This window comes from Phocoena sinus, chromosome 1, assembly GCF_008692025.1.
Source record: "Phocoena sinus isolate mPhoSin1 chromosome 1, mPhoSin1.pri, whole genome shotgun sequence".
Lineage (NCBI taxonomy): Eukaryota > Metazoa > Chordata > Mammalia > Artiodactyla > Phocoenidae > Phocoena > Phocoena sinus.
Window position 1 is genome coordinate 99,102,505 of NC_045763.1, and position 13,466 is coordinate 99,115,970.

Consider the following 13,466-nt stretch of genomic DNA (forward strand, 5'->3'; position numbering starts at 1 on the left):
GACAGTCAAGATTAGAGCCACACATCCAGAAGTGGTGATAGGCAATTCTCATGATTCAGAGCAGGAGGGCTTTATCCTGGAGTACAGAGTATTCCGCTAAATCAGATAATCACACAGGAAAAAATGTTCTTAACTAACTACCAACTGGTAAGTAAGTTTTCCCTGACTCTCCCTCCTAACATTAAGGCATTGTTGATCTAAATTCAGTGATAATATCTGAACGGTTTACAGAATTCTGTCTTCCAAAATTTCCAAACAGGCTAATCCATAAAAATTTCCCAGGAATCCCAATTTGGGCTTTGTAAAGATCTTTCATGTGTCCTAATCTCTTTTACTTACATTCATCCAAGGTACAAAGATTAATTGCATGAGGTTCCCTCCATTTTTATTTTGTAATTCTATACTTCTGGCCCTTCCCCTCCCAAAAGGCTACTTCACATATCCAGCAAAATGTTGTAAGATGTCTACCCTCCTCCACCCAAGACAGAGTCGATCATCTTTGACACCTGCTTAGTCTCCTGAGTCTGCTACTGAGTGTAATTCCCCTTATTGGCAACATCACTCACCAGGTCAGCTCTACAGATTCTTTTGAGCCTAATTCAGTCCATTTTTTTTTCAATAAATGTGTATATCAAGATAACTACATCACTATATGTTTGCAGCTTAATATGCTTCTATTTAAAAAACATTCTTGAGCAATCAAAGATAATTTTTTTTAGTTGTGAGAGATTGGTCTCAATCTGGTTATTTATTATGAGCATAAAACTTACATGTCTTAAGCTCACATGAACATGATAGATTGTCTGCTTGAAGTATCAATTTTAGAAATGGGGGCTCTATTCTGCTCTGGGATTTGAACCCCCTTGCTGTTGTTGCTATCAGTTTTCTTAGACTGACTTTTTTTTTTAAGTTTACCTTCTTAATAGATAAATTATTCACTTTGTTTAAAAACTAACATTATAAAAAAGGTGTGCAGTGAATAGTCTCCTTCTCATCCTCATCTCCAGCTGTCCAGTTCCCACACTGTCCTCTCCAATAGGTACCCACTGTTCTTAGTTTGTAATGTATCTTTCCAGAAATTTGTTATGTAATTATCGGCAAAAATTAAAATGTAATATTATTTTTCTTCTTTTTTATGCAAAAAGTTCATATACACATTCTGCAGCATTTTTCTTCACCCAATATAACTTTGATATTTTTCCATGTCACCACTAGAGAGCTACCCCACTCTTTTTTTAAAAGCTACCCAATAGTTCACTGTATGGAAGTACCATAATTTCTATAACTACTCCCTCATTGAGAGATATTTTTAAAGTTTTGCAACTATTAATAATGCTGTAATAACCTTGTACAGACATTTTGTGCAAGCATATGTGTAGGGTAAATCAGTAAAAAAATTAAAAGGCATTTGGATCCAGTAATCTGAGAATGACAATCTCAAGATTATAAAAAGTGCTAGTTTACAGAGGGAAAGGAACACCAGTTTTTGCTTTGCTCCTCAGTCTTCAGAATATGCCCATATTCTTTTTTCAGACTTTCAGGCTTCTAATTTCTACTGCCCTGTTTTTGTACCAGGTTTGTCTCTTCTTGACTGTAAGATCGTTTTCAGCAAGCTCAAAGCTAATTCTTGGCTGCTTTCAGTATCTTCTTTCTAGATGTCTTAGAGTAGTTGACCTAATAAGCATAAGAATTTGATTGAGAATGGGGTGAATTTTTTTTTTCACACCCACATCATGGAAGGCATTAAATGAATATATCTAAAGGGCAGTAAGTTTTGCCAAGGTATCAGAGATTTATGTTACTTTAGTAAAAGCTCACCATTTCTTCCATTTGATACTACAAAGCACTTATTTCAAGATCTCATATTATATAGCAGTACAATGCAATCCTCTGCTTGAGCTTCAAAATTTAATACACACACACTTTTTTTCTTTTCTTTTCTTTTCTTTTTTTTTTATTTTTTTTTTTTGGTGAGAAAGGTTAAGCTGTAGTTTCAGCCCAACTTCAATGAGTCAGAAATTTTCTTTAGAAAGGAGGGGTTTTTATTGCTCTGTGAAATTCATCAAATGAAATTAAAACGCTCTGGATTTTATTTGATTTTGCTCATAACAAATTTTTGACACCTCCTTCTCCCCTTTCCTCAATATTTGAGATTTTTTTCTATTGTGCATGATAGAGGAATGCTGCTAAGCTTGCAAGTAATTAACTTGAAATTGTTTTGAGTAATTCTGCTTTTTTGGATTTTTTGTACCTAATCAGAATTGATGTGACTGAAGTGCAAATCTTCATAATAATCATGCATTTGCTGGCAGTGATTGGAGGACCACCTTTTTGGCAATCTATGGTAACTCTGCACATTGTGTATCCCATATAATGCATGTTGTCTTTTGCTTGTGTTTTTCTAATATGGTATAATCCAGTTAAAGGATGATATGTAAAATTATTTTATTCTTTCTGAAAACAAAAAGTCACAGCAATGATAGGACACAAACTTCTCTTTAGGGCATAGTGAATTTTACTACTTGGGGTTATGTTGTACAGTAGGTCCATTTCAGGGTTATTTTTGAAGGCTATCAGAATTATTATTTGTCGTCCTATTTTACAGCTGAGGAAACAGCAGGTAGTGTATCAAGTTAACCAATGACAAGATTAAACCAAATATTTTATTCTCTTTCTGAGCTACATGAGTCTACTGATTTCTCCATTATATGCTTAAAGCTGAGTAACAAATCTTGGTAGTAAATTAACTCTGGCCCCAGAACAGAATAAGTGCTTATTGAAATCAGTGCCTTAGGATTGTTTTCACAAGCCAGGACCTTGATTTTCAACTTGACTTGAAATACAGTCACCCCTACAAACACAAGTTCTTTTCCACAAACTTCTGAAAAAGCGAATATAATATATATAATACGGGGGCCAAGAACACAGTCTCAGGAACCAGACTGCCTGAGTTTGGTCCTGGCTCCACTGCCTACTGTATGAACTTGATCTGTTATTCAACTCTTGTGGCTTAGTTTTCTTCTCTGTAAAATGAAGACAATAATAGTACCTGTCTTATAAGGTTATTTTGTGTATTAAATGAGTATGTGTAAAGCAGTCAGACCAGTGCCTATCAAATAATGAGCCCTCAATAGAAGTTGTTGCTGCTTTTACAGTTGGCATGTTTGCTACTCCTAAACAAACACAGTTCATAAAAATCAGATTAATTTTAAAGTATAAGGGAAATTTACTGAGCAAGATTTTTCCCTTACCTAACTCACTTTATGATAGTAAATTAGATACTTAAGGAAGTGTAATTAACATGCTTCCCTAAGTATCTATTACCAGAAATTGTTTAATGCCTTTTGTTGGGAGGATAGTGTTGTGAGGAGGGAGAAGATGAAGGAATAAAGAAAATCCATAGTCAACCAGGAAAATTCTGAAACTGTTCATTCATGTACATAATATCATTCAAAATCACATCTTTTTTTACACATTAATCTCAAAAGTCAATACTGTCTCTAGTGGCATCTGAGGTCTACAGATACATACACACTGTATACATATAGATCTATATCTATAGATCTTGGAATTCACTAGAATGTTATTACTTTTGCTCTTGTGTAGGTTAAATAGCAGTTATAAATAGCTATAAAACTATTAAATAGTTAATAGTTTTAAACAATTTGGCTGTAGAAGAAGGAAAGAAAAGATTTTCTTTTCCTGAAACTAGGTAATAAAGCCTAAAGCCTACCTCCCACTTAATTTTTTTTTAATTTCTTCATTATATTGATTATTATTTTCATAGGCTTTGTGTTTTATACCAAGATCTCTCCCCCTCCAAAATTATACATATATATATAAATTACCTTTAATGTTTCAGCATATCAGTAACAAAAAAAATGGGATTTCTGGCTTAATCATCCAAAATCAAGTCAGCATCAGGTATATATCCCTAATTATCTGTATCAGTATGGAGGTACAGAAAGCATTGTTTTCACTGCAGTTATGTATTCACGCAGGCTATACACATATCCATAATTTTTAGGTGGTGCCTGGTAGTAAATTTGCTTCAGGTAAACTTGTCACCTTTCTTTATTAGAATTTATATGCACAATCTATACATGAACATAACAGATGTAATTTTTTTCTTTTAAAAGGATCAAATATTTTGTCCTATATTGGCAATTAAGATAATCATTCTTTTTTATTATATGTTTTTAAAAAGTAATCTGAGGAACTCTCAGATCCAAGACTGAAATGGAGGTTGCAGTAGGGAAAGAGATTCACGGGCCACTGTCTTATTATTAGCATCGTTGGTTCTACTGTTACCATCATTAAAATAAAAGGAAAGGACTGGACTTCTCTGGTGATATTCAGAGGCTTAGAGAAATACTCTGGGTTCTTTGAGCAGATTTCAGTACAGATTCCCATAATTGACTTCAAACCCACTGTATTTCTTTTTTTCTTTATCCTCGGCCCTATGGGCTCATTGCTGAATATGCTGTTTTGAATTGCATTGTGTTAGTTCAGGAAAGACTACTACATGCAGTGCTCTGATTTGTGTGCCAAAATGGAGAGAAGATATTTAGGGCCTAGCTGTGAAATTTTTATCTCTTTTGAGGTTGAGGCCATGAAATGGAAATTGCCTTCCAAATCCTCATTAAAAGACTTTTACTGATATTTAAGAAAGCAACTTTATAGTAAAAACAAACAAAAACAGTGCAAATGTCTTCTTAAAGCTGATTTTAGAAAATCAGCTGTTTTGCAAAGGTAAGTGATTTCTATCTACTGCTTATTGATTACCTATTTCTTGCCTTTTTTTTTAATTCAAAGAGGTTTTTTTTTTTGCGGTACACGGGCCTCTCACTGTTGTGGCCTCTCCCATTGTGGAGCACAGGCTCCGGACACGCAGGCTCAGCGGCCATGGCTCACAGGCCCAGCCGCTCCGCGGCATGCGGGATCTTCCCGGACCGGGGCACAAACCCGTGTCCCCTGCATCGGCAGGCGGACTCTTAACCACTGCGCCACCAGGGAAGCCCAAAGAGATGGTTTTTTTACCAAAGGTTGTAGTTAGTTTTTGTTGGTTTTGGTTGGTTGGGTTTTTTGTGTGTGCCTGGTTTGTGTTTTGGTTCCCCCGCCCTTTTTTACGGAAAGAAATTATTTTCATGCACAAAAGTTAGTATATGGTTTACACATTGCAAAAAACAAGACTTTTTTTGTGTATTGCTTCCCTAAAAGAATATATCCTTTTGGGATGTCTTGGAACTATCTTCTATCATATATATAACTCTTTAAAAAAAGAATGTCATCACTTTGGAAGGGACCCATAAAATCCCCTCACAGTTACTTTCACTGACGTTTGATTCTTTTAAAAGTAGTAGCTGAGGACTTCCCTGATGGCGCAGTGGTTAAGAATCCACCTGCCAATGCAGGGGACACAGGTTTGATCCCTGGTCCGGGAAGATCCCACATGCCACAGAGCAACTAAGCCCGTGCGCCGTAACTACTGAGCTTGCGCTCTAGAGCCCGCAAGCCACAACTACTGAGCCCGTGTGCTGCAACTACTGAAGCCAGCGTGCCTAGAGCTTATGCTCCACAACAAGAGAAGCCACCGCAATGAGAAGCCCACACACCACAACAAAGTAGCCCCCGCTCGCCACAGCTAGAGAAAGACCATGTGCAGCAACAAAGACCCAATGCAGCCAAAGATAAAAATTAAAAAAAAAAAAAAAGTAGTAGTAGATTAAATGTGTAATAAACCAGGAGACACCTTCTGGAATCCAGTTAAGGCAAATGGTGGGTGTTACTACAGGTGAAGTTTCAGAATTCATTAGGTAGAACTGAAGACTTGCTATATAATGTAATTTATTTGTATCTCATTCTTAAACTAAAAGACTTAAGTAGTGGCTTTATACTTAACTAAATCAGACATTATAAACAGGCAGTCCCACATTCTTTGGAAGGAAGTATCTAATCTCAAAATGATACTTTCTGTTTCTGCTGAAATTTACAAAGCCTGTAAGAATATTTTATTATGCTCATAAGAAAACTTGTCTAACAGCTTAGTAACTGATACTCTGCATTAATCCAAACGATTAACCCAAAATCTGTGTCCATTTAATCTGGTACACCTGAGAATTTAAGATTTTTTTTTAATCTCTGAAAAATGAACTACATTAAACTGATATTATTTGGCTACATAATTTTATGGCATGAATCCAGAGGATTTTACCCTAGCTGTAGAGCAGACACCATGACCCAAGGGAGTTCTTATTCTTCCCAGTCTCAAAGACCATTGACATTCTGGGTAGGCCTGAGATAAAAGTGTTTTTAGTACAGCTTTCTGGCTGTTTCTATGGAGTGGATGCACTTAGATCACCCTGGATATGTTCCAGGAGGATGAGGACAGAAAGAAAGGTTGGAAAGGACAATGTGTCCACCCTCCTTGATCTTGAGTGTGAGGTGAAAATGGCAATACTTTTAATACTTTTTAAAAGTGATTGATCAGTGCTGATTTTTAAGTGATCACCTGGTGAGACTTGGGGTTGCTCTGACTTCCGCTTTCCCTTCATGTTGCCTCATTTTGTTGTAGCTAACTTCCTTTTTTCTTCTTAACATTACGGCAAGGTGTGTCACGTATTTTGAAATACGGTAGTATTTCAAAAAAAGACATTCTACGTAGAGAGAAAAAGGGAGAACATCTTAATCTATTTGATAAGTTTATACTGAGCACCTACAATATCCAGGGTTCTAAAAATCAATTCAAACGTAAACCTACATTCAGGAGCTTATGTTTTGGTGTATGTAGCTATCATATATGACAGAAGTGAAGAGGGCCCTAAGAATGTTTATGATTCTTTGCCCCTACGTCTATAGCTTGCTTACTTGGTTTGTGGTCCAAGCCATTTACTAATTTGCCTGGCTTTTGTAATGTTGCTGTTTATCCTTTGTTCTTTCAGAGAGCAAAAATTTCCATGATCCTAAAGCATTTTCACCAAATTTTAAACACAGTTGTGATGCAATGCAGTTCAATTGTGGCACAGATTACTGCTACACTAGAGTTGGCACTTGTTTAGTGCCCTGGCCTTAATACAGGCATGCCCCTGTAATGGATTAATGCTTCACTTCTTTTGAAATCTAAGTGAGTGTAGTATTTCCTCCTTTGCCAGACAGGTCCTTTGTCTTTGGAGGGAAAAGGAAACTAGACAGAATATTGAATTTCAGCCAGGTGCATCAGACTTAGATTGTAATATCCTTAGTTTTCTGAACTGGAGCAAAAAAATCTCTTGGAGTTCAAAGCAACCATGGTGTTGATTTTCTCCTTTATTGAAAACAAGCCCTGAATTTGGACTGTAGGGTTTGGAGATCAGTTAGAGAAGGAAGGAGACAATTTAAGATGCTCCGTGAAGTTCTGGGCTTAATTTTTAAGTTGACCTATTTTCATTTTAGAAAATTAAACACTGCCACAGTACAACTTGAAATTTGAATAGTTGATTTCCCTGTTTTTTTAGACTGCAGTTTTGCAAGAGGTCATAGAGTTGTGTAAATAAACTAAGTTCTTGAGAGTTTTAAAGAAATAGAGTAGCTAAACATTAAATTTTATATCTTTCAATTTTACCGGGGTTTTATACATACAAAAAATAGGAAGTGTCACATTCTTATTTGATTTTAAAAGTGTAAGCAGATGGCATCCCTAAAAAGTGTAGACAGCCCTGATTAAAATGTCTTCATTGTAAGAACTCATTGCCTGTTAAACTACTGTGGGCTTTTGGAATCTTATTCCTAGGGTCATTTGTTTCACTTAATAGAATATATCATTTTACTATTCCTTTCTTTTCAGTCCATATTGGACAAAATTGGAGACTTCAGAAAAGCTAAAAAGAGATGTGCAGAAAGAAAGAAAATCTTAAATGATTTTTAGAATTTAGTATTATACAAGTGTATTTAATTTTAAGTGAGGCATATTGTGTTCACAAGGTTAGATACATGATCTCAAAGCACTCAGCCTCCCTTTAGGTAAATCAATTCATATTTTCAGTATAGTGTAAAAATTTATTATTTACTTCTTCTGAAAAGTAAACTTATATGTTAAAGTTTCGGATTCACGATTATAGAGCTGTACCTGCTTGGGTGTGCTTCACATATTTTTCGTCCTGTCCCTGAGTTTGCTCTGCTCCAGTCAGAATCTCTTGACATCAACATGGGAGCTGTTTTTACTCTTATGTGAAGCTACAATTTGAGATTACAGAAGCTCCTTGAATATGAATGCCTTCTTAGTTGCTTTCTACTTTTACTAGCTGCCTGTATTCTAACAGTTTGGAATTGGGAATTCTCTAGTTTGCAGATTTTTTAAATCTAGTTGCAAATATTTCTAGTCCTTTATGCTCCATGCTTTCTCTCATAACAATTAGTAACAAATTACAGATTTAGCAGTAGAGTTCAAAAAATGCACAAAGATAAAGGAAAAGTACACTTCTTTTATTAAAAGGCCAGAAGATAGCCTGGTTCATTATTGCCAGATTTCTGGGATGCATTAGGTGAACCTTATTTAGCTATGACACGAGCTAATAAAGTTGGATGAGTTATTTTTTTTAAGTTGGTATCAGAAGTCAGATTAATTTTTATGTAGTCTCTCATTTCTTGAGACTTTATATTGTTTATAATGGAAAGGTTAGGGAAACTTCCATCAATTTAAGTATTTACTAGACTAGAAGGAATGGAGAATATATCAGAATATGAATCAAATGTTTGCTTTGTTTTCTTATTTTGATTTATATATATATATTAATTGTTTTCTCTCTCTACCCATTAAAGATTCCAGTGCTGAATATTCAAATGAAAATTTTTCCTGCGCTTTGTACTGTAGCAGGCACCATATTTTCCTGTACAAATTACTTCCGTGTAATCTTCACAGGTGGTGTTGGAAAAAATGGATCAACGATAGCAGTAAGTATTTCTTAAGATTTCCAGTGATTGTGCTAGGACTTAGTTTTGTAGTCACTTTGTTTTTCATTTGAATTGTTATTTGAATTAATTAAAATCATTGTTAATTGAGAGTTTCCACTTAGTCTTAAAAAAAACCCTGAAACATCTCAGTTTTATTTACACATGTATACATTTATATGCTTTTATTTGCATATTTTTTGTGCATGCACACACTTTTATACACATATATATATAGTTTTTTTTAAGTGCGATCTGCTTTGTAAAATGTCTGCCCTCTTAAGTAAAATCCTCAGTTTGTGCCTAACTAATCCATGCTGCTGCTTTTCCTTAGCTGTTCTGGTATTCAGTTATAAAAACTGCTGACTCTCAGACACCGTGAGGTTCTTAGAAGTTCAAGTTGATCTGTCTTCCATCAAGCAAATTGGTATAGAATACCACTAACTCCTCACTTCTCTTTACTCTGTACAGGGAACAAGTGTCCTTTCTCCTTTTCTCCATATTGGATCAGTAATCACGTTAGCTGCAATGATCTACAAGAAATCAGCAGTTCAGCTTTTTGAAAAGCATCCCTGTCTTTATATATTGACATTTGGTTTTGTATCTGCCAAAATCACCAATAAGCTTGTGGTAAGCACCAGAGTTTTTGTCTGTTTTCTTTTTAACTTTCATCTTATTTTGGTTTTATGGCCATAGTTTTCATTTCATAATTTCCTAAGCAGTTCTAGAGTTTGCTGTCCTCTAATCAAAATCTCTTGATGTCAATATGGGAGCCATTTTTACTCTTACATGAAGCTACAATTTGAGATTACCAGAAGCTCCTTAAACCTCTACGACTCTTCTTTCTATCCACATTCTTCATTCTCATTCTGTACACTCAAGGCTCCTTGTGAAAAGCGTATTTAGGGGGACTTAGTTGGCGTGGTATATACCTTCGGTGTATAGCTTTCACACCCACTTTTTGTTGTTGTTTTAGTTTTGAAAATTCAACAGGTATTGCTAAAGAATTCTTGAAACTTGATATTTGATCACAATACTGATTTACTGTGTAGTTCACAATTGCTTTAATGTGGAAATGCCTGCCTACATCACCGATTCTCTTTATTCATAGGTGGCACACATGACTAAAAGTGAAATGCATTTGCATGACACAGCATTCATAGGTCCAGCACTTTTGTTTCTGGACCAATATTTTAACAGCTTTATTGATGAATATATTGTACTTTGGATAGCCCTGGTAAGTTTTGTACTGTGTTCTATTTCATGATTTGAAGGTTACTTGTTTTCTGTTTCAGTGGGCCAGTCCTGAGAGATGGATCGTATAATTGTAATGATCTAGAATACTAGAAAACCACATTTATGGGACTTCTTGGGAGTTCCTCATGGCTTCATCTTTGAGTCATTTTTTGTATTATTCTTATTAGTCCTGCCTACATCCTGGCTCATAAATTCCATATTTCTAACTGTAAAGCAGGAGTTGGCAGACTACAGCTTGTGGGCCAATGGCCAGTTTTTGTAAATAGTTTTATTGGAACACAGTCATGGCCATTCATTTATGTATTGTCTGTGGCTGCTTTCATGCTACAGTGGCAGAGTTGAGCAGTTGTGACAAAGAGAGTATGGTCCACAAAGCCTAAAATATTCACTAAGTTTGTTGCTCCTTGGTGTAAAGGAAAAATCTTTGAGGAAATTGAGTTATTAAATTTTATGGAATTGAAGGTGAATTTCAAAATAAGAGAAGAAAGAAGCCTCTCCTCTTGGCTTTCAGGAATCTTAGGGATGGCCTAAGCAGATTCCTGAGAATCTAATAGTATCTCTCTTTTTTTTTTTAGGTCTTCTCTTTCTTTGATTTGATTCGCTACTGTGTCAGTGTTTGCAATCAGATTGCATCTCACCTGCACATACATGTCTTCAGAATCAAGGTCTCTACAGCTCATTCTAATCATCATTAATGATGTAATTGATGTTATAGGAAACTCATGTTTTCTGCCGGAAAGAATCTGAACATATTAAGGAGAACGGGGTGGTTAAGAGCAAATATAATTTATAGTAACCAACGTTATATATAACTTTTATTCTTTGTTATTGGTAACACTCCTTAACTATCCCTGTGTGAGAATGGGAGTTTCAAGTTCCATCCCGTAAATTGTACATGTTGTCAAACAGGGTTGGCCCAAGAAAGCATGCAAGAAAAAAATGCTATGTGTTTGTAATTATCCTGGATTCATAGTAAAATTGTCATGGGGAGCAGATCCGCAGTGGTGGAGATTTCTAATGTAGAATATTTGCAGGCCAAAAGATGGTTGCTTTATAATTTTAACAAATCATCATCTTTTAGTGACGTCCTTGTTTAGTATCTTCTCAAGCTTTCTTTACTGAGGAGCTCAGCTTGTGGCACAGATATATTTTGTGAGGTGGAACCTAGTGATAAAGATCTTGAATTTGGATTGAAAGGTTTCCTATCTTTACATTATTGAGGAAGTCATTTTTTTTATTGCTCAAGAAATGGTATCTCATGGGCTTGGGAAATCCTGTTAGCATGCATAATAATGTGGTAACTTTGTCGATCCATTTTATTTTTTTAAATAAATATATGATCTGAAAGCCAGTCTTCTTCTCAGTTTTATTCAGTGGAAAGATAAACTAAGTTTTAATGTCGTTTTTAAAATTTTTAAGCAAAATTTATTTCTATTCTTTAATAAATGAGGAAATTCAGTCAGCTGCATCATCATTATGTGTCCTGTGACCTTTCTATTTTGTATAAAACTGTTTAACTTAAAACACAGGAGTGCTGGGCCTCCCTGGTGGTGCAGTGGTTGAGTGTCCGCCTGCCGATGCAGGGGACACGGGTTCGTGCCCCAGTCTGGGAAGATCCCACATGCCGCGGAACGGCTAGGCCCGTGAGCCGTGGCCGCTGAGCCTGCGCATCCGGAGCCTGTGCTCTGCAACAGGAGAGGCCACAACAGCGAGAGGCCCGCGTACCGCAAAGAAAAACAAAACAAAACACAGGAGTGCTATGTTCATTTTCCCTCTTGGTAGATTTTTTTGGTTGTGGTTGTCACCCTTGATATTATAAATCTTTTTTTCCCTTTGAGAAAACAGAATCATAATCTTAAAAGTCCAGAGGGGTTTAATAGTCACCTGGTCTAGGAATCTCAAACCCTTCCCCCAGATTTTTAATTAGAGAGGCTTGGGCCTCTCTAGGCAATTATTGAAAATTTGCACTCTCCTTTTCTGGCTACTCAGTATCTGTACAACAGTTTGAATTGAAAACCAGGTGTCCTCAGCAACTATAAACCAGATCTGTTTCCATTGTATATAGTTTAGTTTCTTGAATGAAGAGGGAGACAAGCAGAAAAGGTTTAAGCTATTGACTAAAATGAGGTATCTTACTATTGATTTTTATTTATACCCTGTTTCCATAATCATGGATACACAATAGCTGTGCTGCCTTGCCTGGCAACCAGAACTCTTCCTTGCACTTTTAATGATTTCATCAATTCCATGTAATCTTGATTAGCAATGACTGTGAAACCTTTCATTTCTTTGCTGGAATGTAGCAGGAAGGGGAAGTTTCTCACTGCCTTTGCTTGCTAGCAACTTCTCCAGCATCTGGGGTAGAGAAGTACATACAGGAAAATGCTAGGGTGGATCAAATGTTGCAAGCTAGGACAAAGGAAAAAGAAGGAGGGATAATTAACTAAAGTTACCTCATTGTCTTACTATATTAGATAGAGCAAATGTTAATTCCCTACAGTGGAAATTGAGGTCTGGAGAAGCTCAATGGCATACCAGTGTCACAACAGTTACTCCTTTTCCAAACGGGGACTAGAATCCAGATCTTCTGAATCCTAATCCATTGTTCTCTCCTACACCACACTAGGTTTTAGTGGGCTGAAGCTACCAACTTGAGATTCTAGAATCTTTTTCAGCGTAAAGGAAATCTGGAAGACGTTCAGGTATTTGGTGTGCTCTTCCTTCAGCTCTAGATAACCATCCGCATCATATCAAGGGTATGATTATAGTAAACCTCAGCTGGTCCTAATTCTTCTTGTGATCATATTATATATGATTTTGATACCTGGTTAGGTATCAAAATCATCTGAAGAATTTTAAAAAATACAGGTTCCCAGGTCCTATTGCTAGAGATATTTGGTAGGTTTGAGATGGGGCCTCATATTTTCATAAGCTCCCCAGGATTCCAGTCCTTGTTAAACCTTTTGAGTTACAACTAGGCTTAGTAACCACTGTCATAAACTACCTAAAAAGGTGCAATGACTCTTGGAAGCTGTGAAGAGTAGCAGCATAGTTAGGGGTGGCATGTGGACAGAAGAACATGTGCCACCTGCAGTAGGTCTCTGTGACCCTAAAATAAAATTATATTGGCTTTCACTTCAATTTGGTAACCCTAGTCCCCATCCCACCCTCCAACAACATTTGTGTTCTTTGTACAGAATGCAGGGGCCTCTGAGGGCCACACTCACATACACACATTGAAAAGATGGAATTTTTGAAAAACAAGATGCTTCTAAAAGTTTCCC

At 36.2% G+C, this 13,466-nt stretch overlaps 1 protein-coding gene across 4 annotated transcripts in view; it reads left to right on the top strand.

The window, feature by feature from the left end:
* Positions 1-11,650, top strand: part of CEPT1 (choline/ethanolamine phosphotransferase 1) — a 36,551-nt gene extending 24,901 nt beyond the window's left edge. For 3 of the 4 annotated variants that reach the window (XM_032628195.1, XM_032628185.1, XM_032628175.1), the window contains exons 5-9: positions 2,260-2,344; positions 8,797-8,928; positions 9,397-9,555; positions 10,037-10,162; positions 10,758-11,650. In XM_032628195.1, coding sequence (XP_032484086.1) covers positions 2,260-2,344; positions 8,797-8,928; positions 9,397-9,555; positions 10,037-10,162; positions 10,758-10,877 — 622 coding nt within the window. In that variant the 3' untranslated portion in view covers positions 10,878-11,650. The remainder of the gene's footprint in view (positions 1-2,259; positions 2,345-8,796; positions 8,929-9,396; positions 9,556-10,036; positions 10,163-10,757) is intronic. The other variant, XM_032628204.1, reaches the window with a different exon arrangement.
* The last annotated feature ends 1,816 nt before the right edge of the window (positions 11,651-13,466 follow it).